Source organism: Erithacus rubecula (assembly GCF_903797595.1).
Source record: "Erithacus rubecula genome assembly, chromosome: 17".
NCBI classification, from domain to species: domain Eukaryota; kingdom Metazoa; phylum Chordata; class Aves; order Passeriformes; family Muscicapidae; genus Erithacus; species Erithacus rubecula.
The window spans coordinates 3,603,669-3,627,754 of NC_136669.1; the positions used below are offsets into that span (position 1 = coordinate 3,603,669).

Genomic DNA, 24,086 nt, shown 5'->3' on the forward strand with positions numbered 1-24,086 from the left:
CAACTAGAAGGAGATTAGCCTAGGCAGATGAAGATATCGTTTGTCATTCTGTGCACACTACTATTCCTAGCCTGGGATGCAATTTTTATTAACACAGCAGACTGATTCAAACAGGGGCAAAGACACCATTTTGTCATCTCTGTGCCCATGTAATTGCCTGAGATACAAGCAATGCTGAGATTTGAAATCTGTACACGACCAAATGACAAAAAAGTGAATAAAGCACCAGAATACATCTTCCCACACAGCTCCAACCAGGAATTCAGAACTGACTGCACACTTACTTATTTAAGGTAATTAATTTAAAATGGCTGATGGAGGAGATTCTTCTAGACTTATTCATCTCACCATGTAAATCTAGGGATGAAGATGCCAGGCTGAGCAGGAAGCAGAGGCTGGTGTGGTGGGCAGCACATGCACAAGGCAAGATCAGCTTGCCACAGGCACTACAGCATTTGCACAGTGTGTGGGATAAGCTCTCTGGACTCTCACAATCTTCTTTTAAACAGGCCTATCAATACAGATCTCCCAAAAATGTCTGTTCTTGCATTTCCTGGCTGTTGTGAAGATGACTTGTTTGCCAACCAGCTGAAGATTCTTAAGAAAAGGTGAGGAGTAAAAACATGAAATACAATTGAAGTGTCCTTTTCTATTTGCACTACAACATCAAGTATTAGACAACTCTTTGAATGTTTCATATTGAGCTCTGATATGCAAGACACAGCACCAGCATGCAGCAGTTTTACAAATCTTTTACTCAATTCCAAGATCCTTCTGACCATTGGACAGTAGCAAAAGGCACATGGCAGGAGGCACCATGCTTTGCTTTCTCTGCCAATTATCTGAATTATCTTCAACTGTAGCTTCTGAATTTTCCATAACTGCAAGAAGCAGAGCCCCAGGACCATGACCTTCATCCTGCAATCAGTGAAACTAAGGGAAAGCTGGAACTGCAGCTGGGGAAGAGAGGAGCAGAGCAGGACACTCCCAGGAATCTGTTACTGTGCTGGTGAGAGACTCCAACTGTTCTTTTCCAAATACTACTGTTCATGTGGTCTCCAGATTGAGAGGTCTTGTATGCTTTTAGTATTAATTGATATAAAATGAAACATGACAATCAACAAAGCTTCTCTTCTTACAGATTTGTCAGCATTTACATATGGTCAGAACTAAGGTCCCAGAAAGGCAAATCCTACCAAATATGTCAAAATCGTAAAAGATTCCCATATTTTTGCCCAGATCTTACCTTTATCATCTTTTATACAATTCTTTTCCAAAGTGCAGTTGCAATGTGCTTTTAGTCTGGAAGGTAGGTTAAGTGCACAATGAGGACCCACATTTTTGTGTGACAGAGAAAATTAAAAGTAGTGATGTTGAAATATCTTGAGGGAGAACAAAAATTCTTCTCTGACATCTAACATGCAGTGATAAACTCACAAAAAATATTTAGAAAACTTCATCCCTGAGAAATTCCTATTTTCCCTCATGAAACAAGTATCAGCTTCTGCCTGGAGTGACAGCAGGGTTTCCCAGCTGCATATTCTCACATGTAAAATATATGACCCAATGATCTTTATGAGTTCACTAAATGTCAGGATCACTTCTTTTTATTACAGATCCTTTTCAGCAGGTTTCTCACTGGAAGAATCAGTGCAGAAAGGCTTTGGCTCTGCCTCCTCTGCAGCCCTCATCCAGCTGTGCCCCAAGGCACCATCAGCAGCTCAGTAAAAACCTGGACACTGCTGCTTAATTCTGCCCATTCTTCTGCCAAACTCCATCCCAGTTATTCTTTTGCTGGTTTCTAGTCTTTTTTTTTGGCTGAAAACATCTTCCTCAGCAAGTCAGAAAGCATAAGTTATTTGTTATTAGTAATACATTTCATACCTTTAAAGATTTGTGCTAAGCCATGGCTATGAAGGATGTCAAATCCACTCAAATGCTTCTTATTGGAAAATCAGGCCTGCATATCCTCAGATCCTCCCCTCCTTCACCCACTCAAATTAAAGCTGTAATTCCCAAAGACAGCCACTCTTCTAAAACACCACATATTTCATATAGTTGTTATTAATAAAGTATGAACAATGTTTGCAGAAACATTAAAGAATCAGGTCAAGAACTCTGTCTGAATACCAGTGTTATTAAATAAGCCAATCATCCAACTTTGAGTAATTAATGTCCTTGGTTTTCACTTGAAAGCCTCATTTTCAGCACATTCATAAGAGACAAATGCCCCATGCCAAAAGGAATGAACATGAATTAACTCTTTTGGATGCCAGTTGCAGGAGGAAGAGGAAAATGCAATATTGGCAGGCTGGAAACAGCACAGCACTCTGGACTGTAGGGTAAGTTTAGCTACAATTTGATGATTTCAACACATATAGTCAAAGATTTGATTTGTTCCCATCTGTGCATTATCTGAGTATCTAAACAACTGCCCCAGTGCATTTGAAAACTTTAAAATATAAAAGGAAGACCAACAAAGCTGATGGTATCTCCAGATCACCGTGTGAAGTACTAATAAGCAACTGTGTTATACAACCCGTGTTCAACAGACTGAAAATGATCTTTCCCAAATCCAAGTGACATCCTTCTGAAGCTGAAAGTGAGAGATTACAGCTGGCTGAGCACACACTGTACTGTACACTCATTTTAAAAGCTGCCATTGTAAAAGACCCTCCAGGCTTTACATTGGCTCCTTTGCTCTTCTTATTAAGAGCTGGAACATTCCTCATATTTAACAGTAATTAGAGGGGGAGATGGAGAAAAACTAATGAGAGGGAGAGAGGTTTATTTTTCTAAAGAGGTGCAGTAAGATTAATAGCAAGACTATGGGCTATATATGTTATTTTTTATTTCATCACCTCCAAACACAATAAATGTTTTCAGTTGGAAAAAATCACAAGTATAAAATTTAGTATTATCTTTACAAATCCTTTACAGCCTCTGTATGTGAAATCCTCTCCTTCCCTCCACCAGACAACAATTATGACACTGAAATACTCTCAGGACAGCAGCTGCAGAACTTGTCTGATACGCTCACACTTCTCCAGCAGGTTTGGGTCTTCTCCATCAGAACCATCAAATTCTTTCATAAAAGCTTCAGCTTTCTGCACAGTTTTGTCTCGTGCACTGCCCTTAAGCCCTTGCAGATAATCCAGTAAAATGGTGAAATACTTGTCTGGAACCTTGAAAGAGAAAACAAAAGGAAGGAAAAAGAGCTTTATTTCCTCCCCTCTCAATGTGTATTTACAGTCACATCACAGCATCACCTGAAAGACAATCAGGAGAATGGCACAGGCTTTGGTGTTTGCCAAAGTCCAGCTTCAAGTGGAAATCCAAGTGGAAATGTTTCCTGCCAAGGTTCAAGCTGCCAGGAGGGATGGACCTGGTGAGAGAACTGCCATGTGCTCGGATGGGCAGAGCATCTGAGAGGAAATGCTCAGCAGATGTGGAAACGCTGATCAGCAAATGCAAACACTGCCTGACAGGGAGCCCAGGGCTCTGAGGGTTGGAGGAAGAAAAAAACCAAACACGTTAGCCAAACCCTCCTTTTGGAAACACACATGTAAATCTTACTAAATTCAGTGAGAATTGTGTGCATATGTCTGAGGGGAGAATTTTGCTGGAACTCCCCCTGGGCCTTACCCAAAAATTGTTTGCTAAGATGAGATACCACCCACCACTGCACACTTTGACAGAATGCTTATACAAAGGACTAGAATTTAATTTGAAAAACAAACTGAAATTCAGACATATGGAAATAATTTCAAAATCATGCTGACTAAAACTGATAGGCTCTACCAACATGTCTGACATTAAAAGCACTTTAGTCATCTACAGTTGCATTATCCACGTTTCACTCCCTTTCTAATTAACTAGTCAGAGATTAAGTTATAGCTTATCTGATACAATTTAAATGATCATTATATTAATCTTGACAATAACTTAGCAAGGAGTTTGGAATGATTTATTCAGCACTTCACACTGAAGAACTTTCAAAAGAAACATACAAACAGACCTACGCCGATCTTAACTTCATGTTGTGTATCTGTGGAACACGTTTCAGCCAATAACAGGATATTTTTTGCTGTGAATCATGAGATGTTAAAATGATCTCATCCTGCAAATATGTTCCTCCATGTTTAACTTTACACATATAACTTGACATGAGTCAAGTTAAACACATACGTAAGCATTTAAAGGATTCGAGGCTGATTATTGGAGGGAGGTTCCAATTCTGCAAAGTATCAACATTTCAGAGAAGACAGACCTTCAACAGGCACTTAATTTACAACTTATTTCTCCATTTGGCACATTTGGCAGCAGAACTTTGATCACTAAAACTTCTATCACTCCAAAAGGAGAGGAAGAAAGAATATTCCAACACTGCCTTCATCAATCAGGGGTATTACAAAGTAATAAATCAAATCTTAAGTCTGTGTTCAGCCTCGTAATTTGTACACTATGGAAAACCTTCTAATTCTTCACACAAACACTCTTGCACTAAAGAAATAATGCACTTACAAAAGAAATATTAATTTTACAATGACTAACAGAAATGGATGATATATGAAGCGTTGTTATACTATACAAATCAAACACAGTGAAAAATATCTGTATTTTTGAAAGTTTTCACTCACAGAAAGTTGGTACTAATAATAGATGAACCCGTTCAGACACAAACAATTCCTTTAATGTAGATATTCAGTAGTGAGCTTTTAAAGTCAGCAACATTTCCACATTTCAAATCCTGGCCAAATTATCTCTGTTGTTGTAATTTACAACTCTTTTTCTCAGAGCTCATGGCACAGACATACCTGTGGAAGTACAGTTATTATTATATCATTTAAGCAAAATCCTTGAGGGGGCAGTTGAAAGTCTGCTCTAAATTTAGAAATCCTAAGTGTGCAGACTTAACATGAGGCTACCTGAAGCCTAGAAAACATTTAGCATTTGGCCCTGAGGGTGTTCAAATGTTCAAAAAGTCTGATTTTCTCCTTTAACATAACACAGCTCTGAGGTTTATTTCATCAGGAGATCACAACCCAGCACCCTGTGGGCAAGGTAAGATCACATTTCCTCCTGATTTAGACTGTAGAGCCCTAGCAAGGATTGAACACACAAAGCTAATGAAATCCAAATTTGAATTCTTCAAATACAGTAGTACAAAAGCAATAATTTCAGGGGTCTTGGTGAGGTTTTCCAAGGAGGAACACAATCCTTGTTCCAAGGGCAGTTCAAGGCTGGTTTGAAATTGGAGATCAAGATCTCCCAGCAGGAGATCTGGAAGTCAAAGCCAGGCTTATGGGATTTTATTATTATTCTTTTGTTAAACAGTTCTGTCCTTTTACTTGTTTCCTTTTCTCTCTCACACACCAATCCTGCTTCTTTCCTAACTTCCTAATATGCACTGGAGCTGATTACCATGGAAATAATCCCAAGTGAAATAATTCCTGTCTTTGGGAAAAGGAGGGAAACACTACGAAAGAGCACCAGGAAAAGAATAATTATCAATTCTAAATTATCCTCTGCACCTCTGCATATTTAGACCTGCAGACACCCACATATTTTGCAAAGCAAACACAGACACCAGCAGAGAGAAGCTCAGCTCATTGCTGCCAGGCTGCATTTTGGGTCACCTTCCAAGGCAGCTTCAGCCACCCCACCATGCCCTGAAATCCAGAAGCTGAAGATTAATGTAGTAATTTCTTAAAAATGCTGTGCCAGGTGATAAAGACCAACAGATAGCCCAGTGTTTATTTTATCCTGGTGCTGCAGAGGTATACACACCATAGGTACACAGGCCTGGCTTGGAAGCTGCTAACCAGCCAGCAGATGGATTTTAAAGGAGCTTAAAATACCATTTATCTAGCAAACAATTTAAAAACCTCAACTTATTTCTGACAGAAAGAGTCTATCAATACAGGAAACTCAATTCAGGCCTTTGCATGGCTCTTCAGGCATCCAAGTGACACCATGAGATCAAAGATGTGGCTTAGGAAGGAAAGAAACTTATGTCTCCTTTTGTAAGTTAGTCATGCTTGGATTACCAACAGATTTTATTCTGCAATGGACAGGAAGTTGAATTTGGGTATTAAAAATACTCAAAAGAAGCTGGGTGTGCCCTCCCTATGGTCCTGATGAAGAAAGACACTTCATCAAATGCTTAATTATAAGCACTTGAGCAGTTCTACTAACTTCACTAAATCTGGATGCAGATGTTAATCACTCTCTGAAGATCACATTCAATGCTCCTCCCATTTTTAAACTACAAAATATGTGAATTTAAGTAAATCAGAGCACTTCCATCAGATTTTTCAGAAAAAGGAAGTTTCTTTACAGTGTTGAGAAATAAGGAGTTAAACTGTGTTTTGACACATAAAACAAATGCTACTTACAGTTCATTGTGTCCCAGTATATTTCAACACAAACCCCAAAGTAAACAGGCAAAAAGAGTAAAAAACACTCTTCTGCCTGCCAAACAATTTCTAGGTAGCTATGAAAAACATGCATTGATTTTGAAAGGTTGATAAAGAATTTTAAAGGAGAAACTTAAAAAACAGAAGACAGAGCAAACAACCCAGAAATCAAAATCAAATTAGCATTCTGCAATCCATCTTTTAAAAGTATTTGCACCACATGAACATTTTTGCTGTGATGAAACTCTGCTGTTAATTATCTGGCTGTCTAAAAAGGTAACACCCAAGGTCAGGTGATTGGCTTAAGAGCTGCTGACTAATTTGGGTCAGGACCATTGGTATGAGTAAATGTTCCAAGTGCACACAAAAAAATCAGCAAAGGCAAGTGAATGTCAACAAAATGAACCAATAAGTGAGGCACTGTGCAAATGGGCAGAGGTTTGTTCTACTGCACAACAAAATGAATGACCTGGCACCTTTATTTGATACCACAATGCTCAGATATTTACTGGAAATTCTGTTTATGTCGTTTTTTATGTTATTAAATGAATGGATTTCAGTATGGATTCAAGCCTGGGTTCTGGTTATACTTTATGCTTTTCATAATCAACATCAGGTTTCACTTATATTTAAATGAGAGAGCTATTTTAACATCTTGGCAATATGGTTGCACATCTTCTATGGAGCCAGAGATATCTGAAACAATATGAGAACTGTGGTTTGCAGTATTGGGTTCCACATTAGGAAATTCAAATTAAGGATATGACTCAAATTCTCAGCAAACTCCAGATTTAAATAAATCATGAATCTGCTCTCTTCATGCTTGCTATACCTCAAATATAAAAATGTAGCATACACAGGACAATGATCACCAACAAAATAAAAATAACGACGACAAGCAATTAAAATGCTTTAGCATCTTGGTTAAAAACAAAGTAATTTGTAAATTATTAAAAAATTATGAGTACTAGGAAGTTTTGGTTAATAAAGAATAGCTATAACTAATGTATCAGACTGTATCATATTTGTTCTGAGAAAAAGAAAGAATACAAACCTTCTCTTTATCATACATGTGCAGGAGAAGCCACGTCTGTCTTGTCTTTTGAAACTTCCATTCTTCTGGGGTTTTAGACCAGCTGTAGAAAATTAGGGGGGGGAAAAAGGAATACTGTGATATCAAAACATTCTTTATTTAGAAAATATTCCCTGCAGTGCTTCCAAGTGACTTTGTATGCAGGACACAGAGTGTCATGGCACTGTGGGACACAGATACTGGCACACATTTTATACAGAATCCTCCTGAATTCTGTGCAAAAAATCATGGGAAATATTATAGCCCAAGAAGGTTATAAATTTTCTTCAGAAAGGACTGATTCCTTGAAGTTAAATAGCTTTGGCCAGTCCTTTATGAGAGGTCATTGCCCTCATTTGACCAGGACAACCAAACACCCCAAATCCTTATCCCTGCTGCAGGGCTGAGTATTTGGGGAAGTGCAGGGGGCAAAAATCAGGCTTGGGTTTCAGAAAGTTGCTATTTCACAATTAACTGAAATTTATATGAAATTAAGCAGCCTCTGAAGGACTGGAAGGAGAGATTTGTGCTACAATGGTCACCTCATCCTTCAGGAGCAAATGTTTTAAGGCTTGGGTTTGTCTAAATATTTATAGGCTAAAAAAGTATATTTTTTTTTTCTCTCTCTCTCTCTCTCTCTCATGAAGAATACTCAATACTGTTAAAAGTGAGAGGCTGAACAAATTCTTAACATCTGCAAATGTTTGTTGGCTGTTTAACAAACACATTTTCAATATACAAAAATTTTAGCTGGGTTAAAATGGCACATTCATGAGCATCCTGAACATGTTTTTAAAGCTGGTATATTCTGGGTTAGATGAAGGCATTTATTTCTATAAAAAAATGAGCAAACCAGTAAATCCAGCTATATACTACTATATACTACTATATACAGCTATATACTACTTCTTAAAATTATGTGCTTGAAAATTAGTATAGTAGCACATACAAAATCTGACAGCACACTAAAGTATCTTTTGGAAAGAAAGGAAAAAAAGCATAAGGAGAAAACCCAGAAACTTTCATATTTATTTGAATTTTCTCTGAAGAAAAGTGGGTCTCATGCAAGATGCCATTAATGTTCCAGCTTGTTTTACACAGCAATAGAGAGCACAGAAACCAGTTGAAAAGCCAGCTGGGTATGAGAATCAGTATTGTTCAAACACTGTCAAGTCTAATAAAGCAAAAGAGTCCTCATCTTTGGAGAATGCTGCACCAGCAAATACATTGTTCAGTCAATTCAAAGAAAGAGAAAAAAGCAGGACCACAAATTTGTATAGAAAGGTTTCATGGAAGCCTCTGAAAAAAAAACCCAAAGAAAGAAATTATTGTCTTGATGTTCAAATGCAGGATAAAAAAAAATAAAAAATCACAGCTCATTTGGGTTATCATCAGCTAAATATATCAAAATAGCTTGTAATCTAAATAGAAGGTAAAAATCAGATAGTTAACAGTAAATCAGGAAGGACAGACAAAACCAATAACCACGATATATCATCCTTTACATGCTTGAGTTAAATCTATGGATGAGCTGATTTAGAGGCTTCTTTGGGAATAACAACAGAGTAGCTAAATAAGAAGGCAGAAGTTTGCAAAACAAATATTGCACAAAAGCAGGAGGCCAAAAACCTGACTGGTACAAGTTACAGAATCAAATTTAAAAACTATTATTATGGTGAAACCATCCCTTCTCCCATCACCACCAGCCTAGAACCCAAAGTACTCACAAAACAAAATCACACAGCCCTTGGTGTCACTTGTCTTTGCAGGAAGGTGCCCAGCTGGACAACAAGTGACACCACCTGAAATGTGAGGAGCCAACAGAGAATGAAGAAAAAATGACTTTTCTTGTGAATGCAGTTTGTGGGGCCAACAACAACCTGCTCATTCTGCTCATTCAACACTTATTCTGTTTGTCAGGCAAACACAGCAGCTCCTAACAGAGAAACTGCTGCAGAAAGTCCTTCAAAACCAACAAAATAAAGCAATGACAGTGCTTGCTGATTTTTTAGCCTGTTCTTTTATTGAGGCTTATTGTCAAGAAGAAGAAGAAGGTAAGTTTAAAATTATTTTCTATTCTATGTATTTCAACAGTGGTGATGATATCCATTGGCTGGACACACCATGGAGTACTCTGAATCTTCTACTCTGCTAATTTTATGTTTCTATCACAGTGTCACCTGAGTACTGTTGGCATTAAAACTTGAAAAACACAGCCTGATTTCACTTAATCTCCTGTAAAACTATAGGATGTTAAAATATCTTTACTACCTAGTTTATAAACAACTGAGACCAACAAATGAGTGCACTATAAGGTTAATTGCTCTTATTAACCTATTACCAAAACCATATGCTCTCTTCTACATGTTAAGGCAAGTTGTTGTACTCCTGCATTCAAGGCTCCATATGGGCTTTCACTCCTGTGAATTCTCTTGCAGAAACAAACAAAAGTTTTAGTTTGTCTTCCTGAAAGGTTCTGCTCTAGATATACCACAGTAATTCATATAAACAACAAATACTTCAACATCATCCACTGCAGAAAGTACATTTGTGTCCATTATAGCACCAGAGCCTCACAAGCCATTTATTTTGTTTTGTGATCTGTCCTATTAAACTCTAAATTATTACAAGAAAAAAAAAAAAAAAAAGTATTTTCCTTAATAGCTATAGATGTACTCCTATTTTCAGAAAATACTCCAAAGTTTTTTAAGTGGTTGTATCAACAATGCCTGTTTCTTCCCTTTCAGGAAAATGGCCCTTGATCCAAATTCCTATCAAACTGTGGGCAAAACACTCCTGATAATGGGTGCACAATATTTAATACAGATAAAACATGGCAGTTGCTGTTTTCCACTGATTCCTATGATTTTGATAACTTTTTCCTACTCCTGTGACAGCTTTAAAATCCATGGGAAAGTATCACTCCAGGACAAAGTTAGAGGAGTATCTCCTGATATCAGGATGACATCATTAGTACATTTTTAGAAATGCTCATCTTCTAAACTAGAGGAGTTCAATCCTTACAACACAAGAGAGGTTTCATTTTGCTGTTTACATGCAGATGCTTCCTTGACATATTACAGCAGGAGAAAAGCTTTTCCTTTGAGTGATCAAATATACAGAGCAAAACCAACTACATTACAGTTTTATAGACAATTCTACATGTCTTTTTAGAGACAATTGCAATCTCTTTCACATTTTGAATTCATTTGGTAGCTTCTGGAATTATCTGTGTCAGGATCTAGTACAAACTATGGAATTGGATGAAAAATATACATGTGTAAAACATGTATTTTTTCAGTGTGCCTCAGGCTAATTTTCAAGATATTGTACAAACACTAATTGCCTTCTTTACACAGCTGATGTTTGAATCTTTCTCATGAGCTCCAACTCATTGAAAAACTTTATTATAAAGAACTTAAATGTTTGTACAAATGATCTTTTTAAATGGCTCTGAAATTGAACAGATGAAGGAAATGAATCAAGTAAATCAAGCAGCTTAAGAAATTTTACATTTGGGCTTTTGTTTTTTAGCAGGAGTGTCTCATGTAGAAAAGCTGCCCAAGATTCTCACTAGTCTATCTCATAAATGACTTCTGGTGTCTCCCATAAATCTATTTCCAAAACATGGGGATTGAGGCAGTGGGAACAGGCAAACAGGAGAGTGGGAGTGTGCAGGGCAGAGCTCTGGCTGGGGTGGCCTGGGACAGGGAGATGGGGAAGGGAAAGCAGGCAAATCGGTTCCAGAAACACAGAATGAGAAAAACATTATTGTTACAAATTGGATTCAGGAAGTCAACACAATGCATCTGCTGACACTACTGGCCAGGACAAAACTCTACAGAGCTGTCACAACTGGCAAATAATCACTGAGTGCAGAAAAGCTCAGTGCTGGGAATCAACCATTTTACTGATTCAACTTGAAAAAATTACTGGGTAGGAGAAAAGTCTCAAGAAATCAGAAAGCCAGACAGGGATGTGACTGCTGCCACCTTCCAGAGCACTGCTGTGTGCAGGGACACCTCAGCCACAGCCACAGCTCCAGGTGAGTGCCCAGCACTGCAGCCCACCCTGGATGCACCTTTCAGCCTCAGAATCCCCCCAAGGACAAGCAGATTGCCACCAAATTTGGACTTCTCCAGCCTACAGCCCAGGTTTAGCATCATTACCTTCAAAGTTTTCTCCAGCCCAGAGCACAGCTCTCCTGTGATTTATGCCATGCCTGACATTCCCAAACTTCCCTCAAAGGAGAGACAGAGCCACAGGTCTGGCCCATTGCACCAAAGGGCTCCACTGAGAAAATCTGTGGAAAATGTTAAAAGCAGCATTCTACAACACTACACAGAAATGGGGACATTCTTCCCAGCCCATTCATCTGGCACTTTTCTGTTTTGTTACACCAGTTATTCACCTGTCCTTAAGGATCACCTGTGCCCTTGCACAGCCCCCAGGGAAGCTGAGCAGGAGTTGTGGCAGACAATTAAGGCTTGCAGGAATCAAGTTAGGCTTTATTCCCTAAACTCCCTGCAAACAGCATCACTTCTGAGCTCACCACCCTACCCATAAAATGTGGATAGCAGGTGTTTCCTCAATAAATAACAACCACACTCCAAAAAACTCCCTGAAAGATATTTAAGGCCTTGCTGAAACACTTGGCACTCAAGGGATCTGCTGGAATATTTCACAGTGCAAGGCATACAACAGCAGCCTCTTTAACACCCCATGCACTGGTGTTTAAGGCAATCACTGCCCTTATAAGGCCCAAATTTGGAAACTCTGAATGCTGTTATCAGGTCAGTGCAGAGGTGAGCCCAATGCACATATGGCCAACAGGTGAGCAGGGAATGCTGCACCTCCAAGAGGCTCTCTGGAACCCCTGGAAGCAGCATGGAGGGGGCAAAAATTTGGCATGAGCTCACTCTTGTGGGAGAAGAACCATTTTATGGATGGAGATTTTATATGGATATATAAAAAATATATGGATGTGGATGGAAGTTTAATATATGCCCTTATAGTGCATATAGTAAAGTAGGAATAATAATTTTTTCTCCAGTTATAACACATACAATTATTTAAAGGGAAATGTAAAAGTGTTTATTTTTATTGGGGGTATTCAGAGTTTCTTCTATTTCTCTCAGGGGTATTTAAAATGGATTTACTTTTACAAAGATGTTTTTTTGAATGTCTGGTGTTCTACACAGGACTGAATGCCCAGAAAGCTCAGGCTGAACTTCACTGCTCAATCCAATGTAAGAAGAAATCTCAGTTCAAGTGTGTGTGTGATGCTGATTGTCCTCATTTGGAAAGAACAGCCAAAATTTAAATTCTAAGTAGGTTTTCTGAGACAGGACTGGAGAGGCTGTAGTTAAAATCCTGGAAGCACAGATTTGTGGTAAGACCCAATATTAGGCATAAGAGACAGCTATAGCCTTTAATTGTGTTTTTTCTCATGTTATGGATTAGTTTGTTTATGTCCCAACTCTAATCCATGCAGAAAGTTAATATATTTATGCTGATATTCTCAAATCCAGTTTTAAATAAATTATGACTCAGATAAAGGTTTTTCTTATTTTCCTGGAAAAAAGAAAAGACACTAATGGAGTTCATTTGCCAAAAGAAAACTTTCTAAAATTGTCAACAGATTTTAGAATCAGTGCCACATTTTTGGTTGAAAATCCTGGCACCATTTTTCAATCTGTGGTTTAAAAACATTTTTTAATATATTCTTCCATCTGGTTTAGACACAGTATAATGACTATAGACTTGTGAAAAGGCAAGAGGAGGAAGCTTTTTTTAAATTTAGGAATCACACATGCAGGAAAAAAATAAATGTGCTTTTAAGTGTCCCATTTTTTTGTCCTGATGTCCAGTATTAGGACAGATTGTATCTGTGCAGCAAACAGGTCACAGGATTTTCTTAGAAAGTATTTATAAAGTGAAAGGAAGGGACCTTTGTGCCATAAAGCCAAGTTTGATTAGATCTACATAAAATGTTTATCACAGCTTATCTTTTATTTTATGTACTTTTATCACTTGCCATTATTTGTAAGGTTTTATATCATGTTTGCATCCTGCAGCTTCAGCCAAACTAGAAATCCTCTTCCTCCCCCACCACAGGCTCTGTTAAACACAACATGAGACATTCCCTTGAAGAGCTTCAAGTATAAACAGATGATTGGTGGGAAGAAAAGCTGACCCAGAAAATATTAACAATATTAACAATAAAAATATTAACCATGCAGCAGGTCCTCTCACATCTGGTACAGCACACGTGGGGTGCCCACTGTGATCCAGATTCTCACCCACCTGCAAATGCCAACAGCATTCCACCAGGAAAAAAAACCTTTACAATTTCTTCAAAAATTATTTTCCTGGTACAGTTATTTAGTTGCTGGTACCTGCATTAGCCCACCTGCAGCAAAACTGCATTTTGATTTTTAGAAAAATATATATAGTAGTAATAACATGCTGAGAACTTGCTGTTGTTTTCAGTAATAACAAAAAGGTCAAGCTTGAAAGCCCACAGCTATTATTACTGTATTTCTAAGCTAAATGTGCTTTTTATTTTACATACATTCATAACAAGAAGACAAAGTTCAATTATCACAGAAGAAGAATAAAAAAATAGAATTTGAGCTTTTCACATCCAATCTGTTCTGCTCCTGCATGGAATGTGCAACCAAGTGCTATCCCAGAGTCCCATCTCCTCTCCAGATGTCCATCTTTTCTTGCACTTAATTCTGGTCACACTGATGCTTGAACCAGAAATAAGGGAAAGGGAAAATGAAAACAACTGTTCTGCCTCCCTCCCATGAAGAACATCCTGGGGGGTAGGAGGAGATAAAGAGGGCCCCACACTCTGCATGGAACTCATGTAAGGAGCCAGCTGCACGTAAAATCCTTCCCAAAAGTTGGCAAAAGTCCATTTCTATAAATGCTTTCTGCAGATCAGATGAGGGATATGCTACCAGGCCCAGAAAAAAACAAATATGGTCAATTCTCTTCTCCCTTAGTGTTACACCAAAAAATGTCCAACTGTGGTGCAGAGCACCCCTGCAAAGGCACAGATTCAGGGAGTTGATTTTCATTGCTTTTGAAATTTTTAATCAGTTTCTTAAACTTTAAAGGTTCAAACAAACAAGAAAACAAAACAAAAAACACACCATCACAAAAAAAAGAAAAAACAAACAAAAAAACCAAAAAAAAAAAACCCCAAACTTCTTTGTTTTATTAATAAATGTATGAAAGTGTGATGGTTTTCCATGCAGCAATGCTAAAAATAATGCTGGAAGAGAAACAAATTTCACGTGGAACTTTATCTGTTTTTTTAAGGAGGGGGATGAAGAAACGGCCACTTGGAGGAGGATTTGGATACTGAAGACCTTGGCTGATTGGTTTTGCTCTGAAAGTTTTTTGGCTGATTGGTTTTGCTCTCTGGTTTTGCCCAGCCAGGACACCCAAGAGCCAATTTATTTCTTGATCTGAAGGTTTGTGCTCAGCTCTGCAGGGCTGTTTCAGAGTGATGCTGGCACCCAGGGAAGGTGCCTCATCCAGCAGCACTGCTGAATTGGGCTGCCCTTCTGCACCCAGATGTCTCCAATTTGTCAGGCTGGATGTTTCTGTGTGATTTTTTTCTCTTTGCAAAAGCCTGAGGGATTTATTTCCACAGCCAACAACTGCTCTTCTGCAGCCCCTTTACTTAAGTGAGTTCTCTTAGGACAACATTGAATAACTGGTATTTATTAATTTGGATACCAGCCCTTGATGCACGGTTGCAGCTTTTTTAAATTTGCAGTTTTTTAAAATTCTAAATGAAATCCAAGTATTTTTATTGCTGGCTAGTTAGGCAAAATTCATTTCTGGTAGAGAAAATGCAGCCCTCTTCAAATAACCCATCACACAAGTGGCTCTTCCAGTGCATCTGAGAAGTATCACATTTGAGGTTATTCTGGACCAACAGCAATATATATGGAAACTTTAAAAACATCCTTGCCATGTTTTACATCCCAGTCTGGACATGCCATGGCTGCATTCATCAGCAAGTGAGGCAGATGGAGACAATGCTGCAGACCCCATGGCATCCAAATCTCCCAACCTTACAGAATGATTTACTCTTCTTTTTGCAGAAAAGCTCTAAAAAGGGACAATATCAATTCCAAGATCAACCTAAAAGTGTTCAGCAGTTCTCAGCCCACTCACATTTTTCTGATTTAGCTGAGATATTCAGTTTTCTCTCACTGTATAACAAAATCTGCTGTCACACCAAGGTGTTTAGGGCAGGGTTAAGATTCCCTCTTCTAATACCCTGTGGCATGTGTTGCACTACTAAGATTTTAAATAAATAGATCTGCCAATGACTGCTTCCTGCAGATGGCTCTCATTCCAATTCAATTTAATTCACATGAAAGTAATTACTGGTACCTTTTTAGGCATCATCATATTAATAAATGTGTGAAGGAGGAGACAAGTTTTATTAAGGATCTAGTTTTATTATTTCAAAAATATTTCTTGCTATTCTAACTCTGGTTAGGAAGCCTTGACAGCTCCCTGGAGCTAATTGATTAATAATCATTGCCAACTGCATTTTAAATTTTAATTTTGGCTTTGGCTGACTAGTCTAAATGATTCCCTAGGGCTAGGAAACTCCTCACCACTACTATGAGTATTTGGGAACTGGATGAATAGTTTGAATGTGTTTGAGGAAGTGAGTAGCAGTGTTAATTCTCCCAGATCTGAATTTTATGATACAGAAAAAACATAAAAACTCCCTTTTGCATTTCTGCCATGTCAAAAGAACCCAGTCTGAATGGAGGAGGGTGGGTGAGCACATTTTTCTCAAAGCCAGAGGGAGGGTTAAGGATGGGATGGCTGAGCTGGGAGCCAGGAGTGAGGCAGGGAGTTGGGAGAGCCAGGGGAGAGCAGATTTCAGAAGCTGGGAGAAAAAAAACTGTGCCTCCCTCAATGCAACCTCCCTGCAAATGAAATATCCCCAAAAGAAAGTAAATAACCCCTGCCATCTGCTTTTTGTTAAAAAATATCAAGAGGTAGTTTGTTGTAATACTTAAATGTGAAATGGATTATTTTAATTAACCTGGTTTTATTTGACCTGAGCAGTGCCAAATTCTCCCCAAAGACAAATGGAAAGATCAAAGTGCTTGTGTGAGGTTTTGAGCACTGCAGTGAGGAGTGAAGATGTTTGCTTACTGCCAGGACAGTCCTGAATCTCCCTAATATATCTCACAAGGTTTCTGAAAGTAATATCAGACGAAATAATAAATTAAAGCTGCTTAATTATTCAATTAGATGCAATCTCCTCTGTATAATACTATGGAAAGATGAAAGCTGCATCTCAGCAACAAATATCTAATGGCTACATTTAACAAACTGTTAAGAAAATTCATTTATACTTGATTTCATTTTACTGGAAATGAGTTATTAAAAAAGGAAACGTTAGAATTTCTTAACCAGGTTTGCTATTTCACAGAAAAGAGAATCAGACAAAGAAACTTGAACTATTTTTATCTGAGTATTTGTGGATTTAATACATGTAATCTAATTTTCTCCATCTGAGGAAGCACTTCACAGTCCAGCAGTTAAGTACTGCTAATAAAACTTTTAGTTGTGACAACATATATATGAATAATTTTAGAAGTTTTAAGCATCCTATTGATAAAATTATCAGTAAATAATGGCAAACTAAATTTTGGGGGAAAAAAACCAACAAAAACAATTCACCAAGAATTCTCTGGAAGCCTCCTCAGGCAGTTTATTCATCTTAAGTGCCACCATACATACATGGCAAATTTGGAAATTTCTGTTCCTGGTTTTCTCAGCAGCAATGAAGTGGAATAAAGCTGGAAGGACACCCCAACCATGTGAGACAGGAACTTCTCCCCATGGAAAGGTTTGGAATATTAACACTGCACGACTGTGGCCCTCAGGAACTGCCTTGAGATGCCACCACAGAACAAAATCCATGCAAACTTCACCTTCAAAAGAAGGAATTGAGCAAAATCCTGCAGGTCTTTTGGGAGCAGACATTGGAACAGGGCCAAAGAAAGCAGAGCCTGTGCTCAGATGAGAAGAAAGTTAAGTCAACTTTTCCTCATCTCACTTCTCTGAAAGGAGATCTTTGGACAGGACAGGGACTTGGGTGAGTCACAAACTTCATCACTGTTTAATTTACCACCTGAAAAATGGGGTAACATAACACTTTCTCAAAAGCTGTCATAACGAGACTAAATAAATCAGTGTCAAAATGCTTTTCATTTATTTATCAAAACACAGTTGTGATATGGTATCAGGAAAGGTATTATGGAAAAGCAAATCATCACTACTAAGTTGGGGAGAAGAGAGAGACAGTGTGTTTCAAAAAAAACATAAAAATCTCTTTAAAGACAAGGTGAGCAGTCAGGTATTTTTCAACTGATCCTGTAAATGATAGATGTCAGATGAAAGGATTTGTGAATTCATGTTAATGATGTTATTAAATACACTATTTCCATATGAGAATGTTTGAACAAAATGCCCAAGTCAATATTTTGACAGCTTTGTTTCACACTGAAAAAATGGTAGAAGTGCAAAGAGACAGAAGGTTCCAAAGTAAATCACTCTGCAGCTTTTACTGAAATATGCTTTGAGAGATGTACTTGTGACCTTCCATAAAATTAATTCAGAGATTTAAAAAGACAAATAATTTGATGTAGAGCCATAAAGCAGGATTAGAGTTCCCTATTCCATTTTTTTCTTCTGTTAAATTTAGTGACCATTTACGGTTATGGAAAATAGAAAAGAAATCTCTTTCCTCTGAACAAACTAAATTGGACAAGGAGCAGATTCTGAAAGACAGAACAGCTACTAACTCCTACTGAGGATAATTTACCATGGACCTGAGCTTCCCTTTCTTTCCCCACTCAAGGCACACATTAGTGCTATCAAAGGGGTAAGAAAGCTACTCCAAACCCATTCTCTATAAAAAGTACTTTATCCAGGATAATATTAATAGCTAAACCACAAAAGGTTTGGTTCAGGGAAGGTTGTGCTAGCCCAGCTGCTCTTCCAAAGCTCAGCTGAATGAGTTGCATCATAAGCATTTACTAATTTGGCTGGAAAATCATGCAATCATTGATGTTTCTAAAAGTTACTTCTGAATGAGTTGAAAATACCACAGAAATACTTGCAACATCTCAGAACTTCCAGGCATAACTAAGCTTAAAAGTCTTAGAACCTGATGTACCAGAACATCCCAAACACCTGTTTTATCTCTGGAAATAAGAGCTGCTTATCCAACAAGGTGGAAATGGCAAAATACATCCAAAAATATTTGTAAGTACCTAAGATCTTCCCAATTCAATCCACAATTGTGGAGAGGACTTGCTAGAGATTATTAGACTGAAATAATTATTAAAAAAAAAACTGTGTCCATCTGGAGCATTTCCAGGGTAGTATTACAGATACCCAGAATATATTGCTAAGGTTTGTTTTCTTCCCAGAAATCCTTGATAAAAATAGCTAAGATTGGCTCTGAGCCACTTAAAATGGGGTTTTTGTTATTGTTCTTTCTTTTGGTTCCTGTTTTTAGGCTTGTGTAGTAAATGATACCATAATTTGTCAGCATTACCTTGAACTGACAAGTTTATCTTCAGCAGCAGCTCAAGAAACCTCAGTGCCCTCTCTGGCCCTGGAAGTGGCATCATTTATAAATCAGCACCATGCAGTGCCTGAGCTCATCTGCAGAGAGCCACAACTCTTCATTCAGGCTCATCTGAATGTTAACCTGGTTATTCAGTTTCCAGACCCAAGTATTCCTGCACAAGCTCTGTCTTCTGTCCAGTACCAGTGCAGGCATCTCCAGCCATCTGCATTGCAAAATTGGATTTCAATGGAAGACCTTTCATTTGGTGTGCACTCTTCACACAAAGTCTGGCTGACTCACTCTGGATAGCTGTATAATTTATGAGTGGAAAAAGACCAGAGATATAGATAAGGAACAGTAATCTGCATGATCTTACTAAATTAAGATATTCATGTGCTTCTTGCAAAGCAGTGAAATTGTTGTATTAGAACCATAAGAAGCAGCTAGCCCAGCAAGAAGTTAATAACAGTTTAAAAGCAATTTCTGCACAATCTGGCATCCTGTGGATGTCATGTGGGGGTTAGAAAAACACTGGCATGTCTCCAACACATATCTACATATCACTTCCCATCAAGATAGAGAAAAGTGAATCCAGAAGTCAATGACTCTATCACAGGGAATGAAAATCATCGACTCAGGCTGCCACCAGACATCTTGATTAAACAGGCTGTAAGAAGCTGTGTGGTGCTGTTACTGAGAGTGTAATGTGACAGTCACAGAATCTTAAATGCACAGTTTGAATAATCAGATGATGATGAGAACACTAACACCTGGAAATGGGTATCATGAAGGCAGCTCTGAAACAGGAGTCTACCTGACTTGCTGCAGCCAGGCTGAAGCAGGATGAGAAACCCTGAACAATATATTACAATTATAGTGGTATATTCATGCCAACACTGCCATGAATACAAAACTCAGTGATAATTTGAGGGGAGGAAAAAAAAAATCTTTTATTGTTAAAAAAATGCAATGTGAAATCTCAACATTCTATGGGTTAAAGATGAATCCAGTGCTGTTGCCCAATGCAAAGCCAGAGTGCCAGGGAGCAGGAGGAATCACAGCCCCTCAGGCCCTTCTGTGTCCTGCTGGAAGGCAGCTCCAGCAAAACCACATTTGTTTCCAGGTGTGGCATTTCCAGAAGGATCACAGGCAAAGAGTTCAAAGAGCAACAGAGCCCATCAGGGGCTGGAAGGAGCAGTGTGAGAGGAAGGATCATGGATGTGCTGCTTCAAAGGGGCATGAGAATGAGAAACCCAACACAGCCACAAGCAGGATGCAAACACCACGATGGGAGAAATCATTTACAAACTCTGGGACAACACTATGATTTAAAAAGCATTTGTTAATAACAAGTCCATCACAGCAGAAGAATTTTTTTGCTTCATACACCCCACCAGCAAGCTCTGTCTCCTGCAGAAAATAATGTGCTTGAGCACAATAGCAGAATATCTCTAAACAGCACCAAATCTGTGGAGTGAAAACACCCCCTCCACCTACCCCCAGCAGAATAACTGCTGGCATACCAGCACCCTAAAATAAGAAAGGTGTGGGCATTGCAACAGAGAGCTTTGTAGAGCTGGTGAGTAATGTCAGGGCTGCTAGGGAACTGCAAACAAACTGAGGTGGCTTCAGATGCCACTCAGTGTAACTGAAGTCACACAAGGGAGTGTAGGATAATGATAAGGTAACTCACTCAAACTGAGACTCCTTTTCTACAAACAGAGACAGTGGCTGCCTTTAAAATGAGGAAGATCTGCCCAAGTATTAACATCAAATGGAAAACTTGCAGCTTTACAGACACGCTGCTTTAAATCAAAGAGAGGAATCCCACTTAGAGGCAGGTCAGGCCCTGGCAGAAATTAAAAGTCAAGCAATATAGAAACTTGGAGAAGTGCTAAAACAAATTCACTGATCTCTAGAGTATTAGGAAAAGTGCAAGCCTTTGAAATCAGATAGCAGCAAGTGCCTGCCCAAGTTCATATAAAACAGAACAACCCCACATGCAAATTTATCCTGTATCTGACTCTGGATTCATGGGGCTTCTTAGGGAACCAGTGAATATGGCAAAATGACTAAAAGCATGTAGGAATAGATTAATTACATCCATAGTTAATGCTTGTCCCAGAACATTTAAAAAATAGCCCTGAGATTATTAAAGCAAAACTATTCCCCTTCACTATTCCCCTAATCTTTGAGGAAATGCTGCTCTTTCAAGACACCTTAAAGCCCCAGTTGTTGAAGGGAATTTAGGAACATTGCTGTATCTAATTACAACAGTTTCTCTTAAGTTCATACACTGTTTTTGTTACTGGCCAATTGAGATCCATCACTTGAGCAGTTCTCCAATATTTTATGAAATTCAAGATAACTGAAGAGCTTAGATACATGCTGCACCTTCCAATCAGGAAGGAAACTCAATTTCCATTTTGGAGAGAGGGGGAAGGAGAAATGCCATTAAATGCTAATATTAGCTGCTATCCAATCCAAAGAGTCAGTCTCTGGAAGAAGAAAAGAAAGAAGAAGAAGAAGAAAGAAGAAAGAAGAAAGAAGAAAGAAAAGAAAAAAAAAAGAAAAAAAAAAAGAAAAAAAAAAAAAAAAAAAAAAAGAAAGAGACAAGATCTCTAGTTTATCAGTTACTCTTAATATTCTTAATACTCTTCAGCTGTTAATGGTGAAACATGAATCACCTGAGCTGTTTGGCCACAGATCTCAAATGTTGCTGTGTGCTTTACAGCCCAGCACCAGCCTCTCCTGGCTCCTTCAAAAACCAGAAACTGAGTGAACACTAATCTGCCTCTTGATTCCCTTCTCCAGATGGCCTCTACTCCAGAAGGAGTAAAAACCTGATATACTTTCTACATGTTATTTCTATTTTGACATCTATATAATATATGACATATATTAAAAAATAGCAAACTATAAAACAAAAATGCTTCCAGCAACAGCCTTTGAATTTCTGTATTCTTTGAAAGGAAGAACAACATTTCAGCTTTAAAATCTCCCAGGCTTGGCACTGTTTGTAATAAAGTTTGACTGAGGACCAGGATCTGTTTCCATTCTGCAAAGGCAGCAGATAAACAACTGCCCTGGGTTGTCCAGGGCTGTCAGCAGTGCTGCCACCACACTCAGCAAAAACCACCTTGGGATCTGCAGAGTCAGACCATTTCCTCACGCCATGGGAAATTCTGCCTGTCTCTCACTTTTCTGTTTCTGTAACATGCCCTTGGTTTGTGTTATTCTAGAAGCATCTTTTTACTTTAAAGTAAAGACATTCTCGGAATCTTGCCTGAATTCAAATTAGGCAATGAGAAAAATAAGACCTGTATAAAGAAAAGTGGTGTATCCTAACAGCATGGCATAAATAATTTCCAAAAAAATTGTGCTTCAGCACCTTGTTTTTCAAAATTTAGTACATGATAAATAGTATTGCAAGGCTTAGGCAATACACAGCACACATCCAGATAATATTATCTATTATTTCTACTTCAGATTATATGAATCTGGTAGTTTCACATTCCTTTAGTGAGGTCTTTTCAGATCTCTCTCTGTTCCTTTGATGGGTGATGGAGAAATCCATATGTGCAGATCCATACAGCAATGAACTCTCCAAGCCAAACACAAGAACAGCAGCTTCCAGCAGAGTGTGGCTTGCCAAGACAAACAAGTTCTGCCAACATTTTAACACCACAGAAGGTCAGTTACATTATAATTAAACCTAATTACCATTCTCTAGAATTGCAACATCTTTTCACTTGAAGTCACCTAATGCCCAGAAAAGGATGAATATTTATTCTAGTTTTTTCCAAGAATCACGGTAATGAGACAATTTAATTTTCCCTTTAAATCTGAATCATCACTTACCATCAGAAAGAAACAATGCATGTCATCATTAAAAGGAAGTGCTTTGAGCACTTTATTTAGCCACTAATACTTTGTCTTTCCTGCTTTTTCTATTCCTCTACAGTAATTTTACAGGGTTTTTTTCTTCTCTGTTCAGTACCACTCTGGGGTTTTTCCATTATTTCATTTTTTTTATTTTTTCATTTTCAGAGTTTTTTAACTTTTCTGCTTCAGCTCTCTACTTTAATCCTCTCTCTATCTTCAGATCTTCCTGTCTGCTCCCTGGGCAAGCTGGGGATCTGACAGCAGTAACTTTTCTCTGCCAGCTGCTGCCTTGGAAGAGAACTGTGCTGGGAACCACCTGAACTCATCTCACTGAGGAAAAAATGAGATAAACATTGGTACAGCAAAGTTTTTTTTCTTTCCCTCTTTACTTTTCCTACAGGTCAAGGGAAAGTGAGTGTGGCAGGGGAAAAGCCAGGAGTCATTTGGCTGCTTTTCCTCCATCAGGAGTGCAAACCTGGTCATGCTCAGCCTGGTTTTGTTCAAATCCTGGAATATCAAAGTCCCCCAGCTCACAGGGGAGACCCTTCAGCTCCTCAGCCACAGGAGCTGGGGCTGCAGTTTGACTGGCACCAGCTGCTCTTGCATATGGCCATGCCATGTGCATGGTGAAAAGAGCCTCTCCCAGCTAGGATGGCCTTCCAATAAAATGATCATTTGATCCCTCTGGAGACTGGAAAGCATCAAGGACCATTTGTTTATAGACTCAAATAACAGAGCTGGAAAACTGGAGGACCAGCTCAGCTTGTGGCAGTGGGGATCCCCCAGCAGAGGGGACACAGGCTGGCAGTGCCCCCCATGCAGCCCTTGCAATCTGTCTGCACTGCTGCAGGGCTGCTCTGCAAGCTGCAGGATGCAGGATGCAGGATGAAGGATGCAGGATGAAGGATGCAGGATGCAGCTCTGCCCTGCACACTCTGTGCCCTATTCCCTGCTCTCAATTAACTCCCCTCGAGTGACAGCACGAGGCACAGCTTTGTCAAAGTCACCCCTTGCCTCTACAGCTGTGCTCTCCTGCTGCAAACAGCTCCCCAATAAATAAAAATTACAGTTTCAG

At 38.7% G+C, this 24,086-nt stretch overlaps 1 protein-coding gene across 1 annotated transcript in view; it reads right to left on the minus strand.

Moving 5' to 3' along the window:
• Positions 1 to 2,831: 2,831 nt before the first annotated feature.
• The window catches only part of CHLSN (cholesin), a 116,214-nt gene continuing 94,959 nt past the window's right edge, over positions 2,832 to 24,086 (minus strand). Inside the window, exons 5-6 of the mRNA XM_079321182.1 lie at positions 7,474 to 7,555; positions 2,832 to 3,185 (exon numbers count right to left, since the gene is read on the minus strand). Coding sequence (XP_079177308.1) covers positions 3,003 to 3,185; positions 7,474 to 7,555 — 265 coding nt within the window. The 3' untranslated portion in view covers positions 2,832 to 3,002. The remainder of the gene's footprint in view (positions 3,186 to 7,473; positions 7,556 to 24,086) is intronic.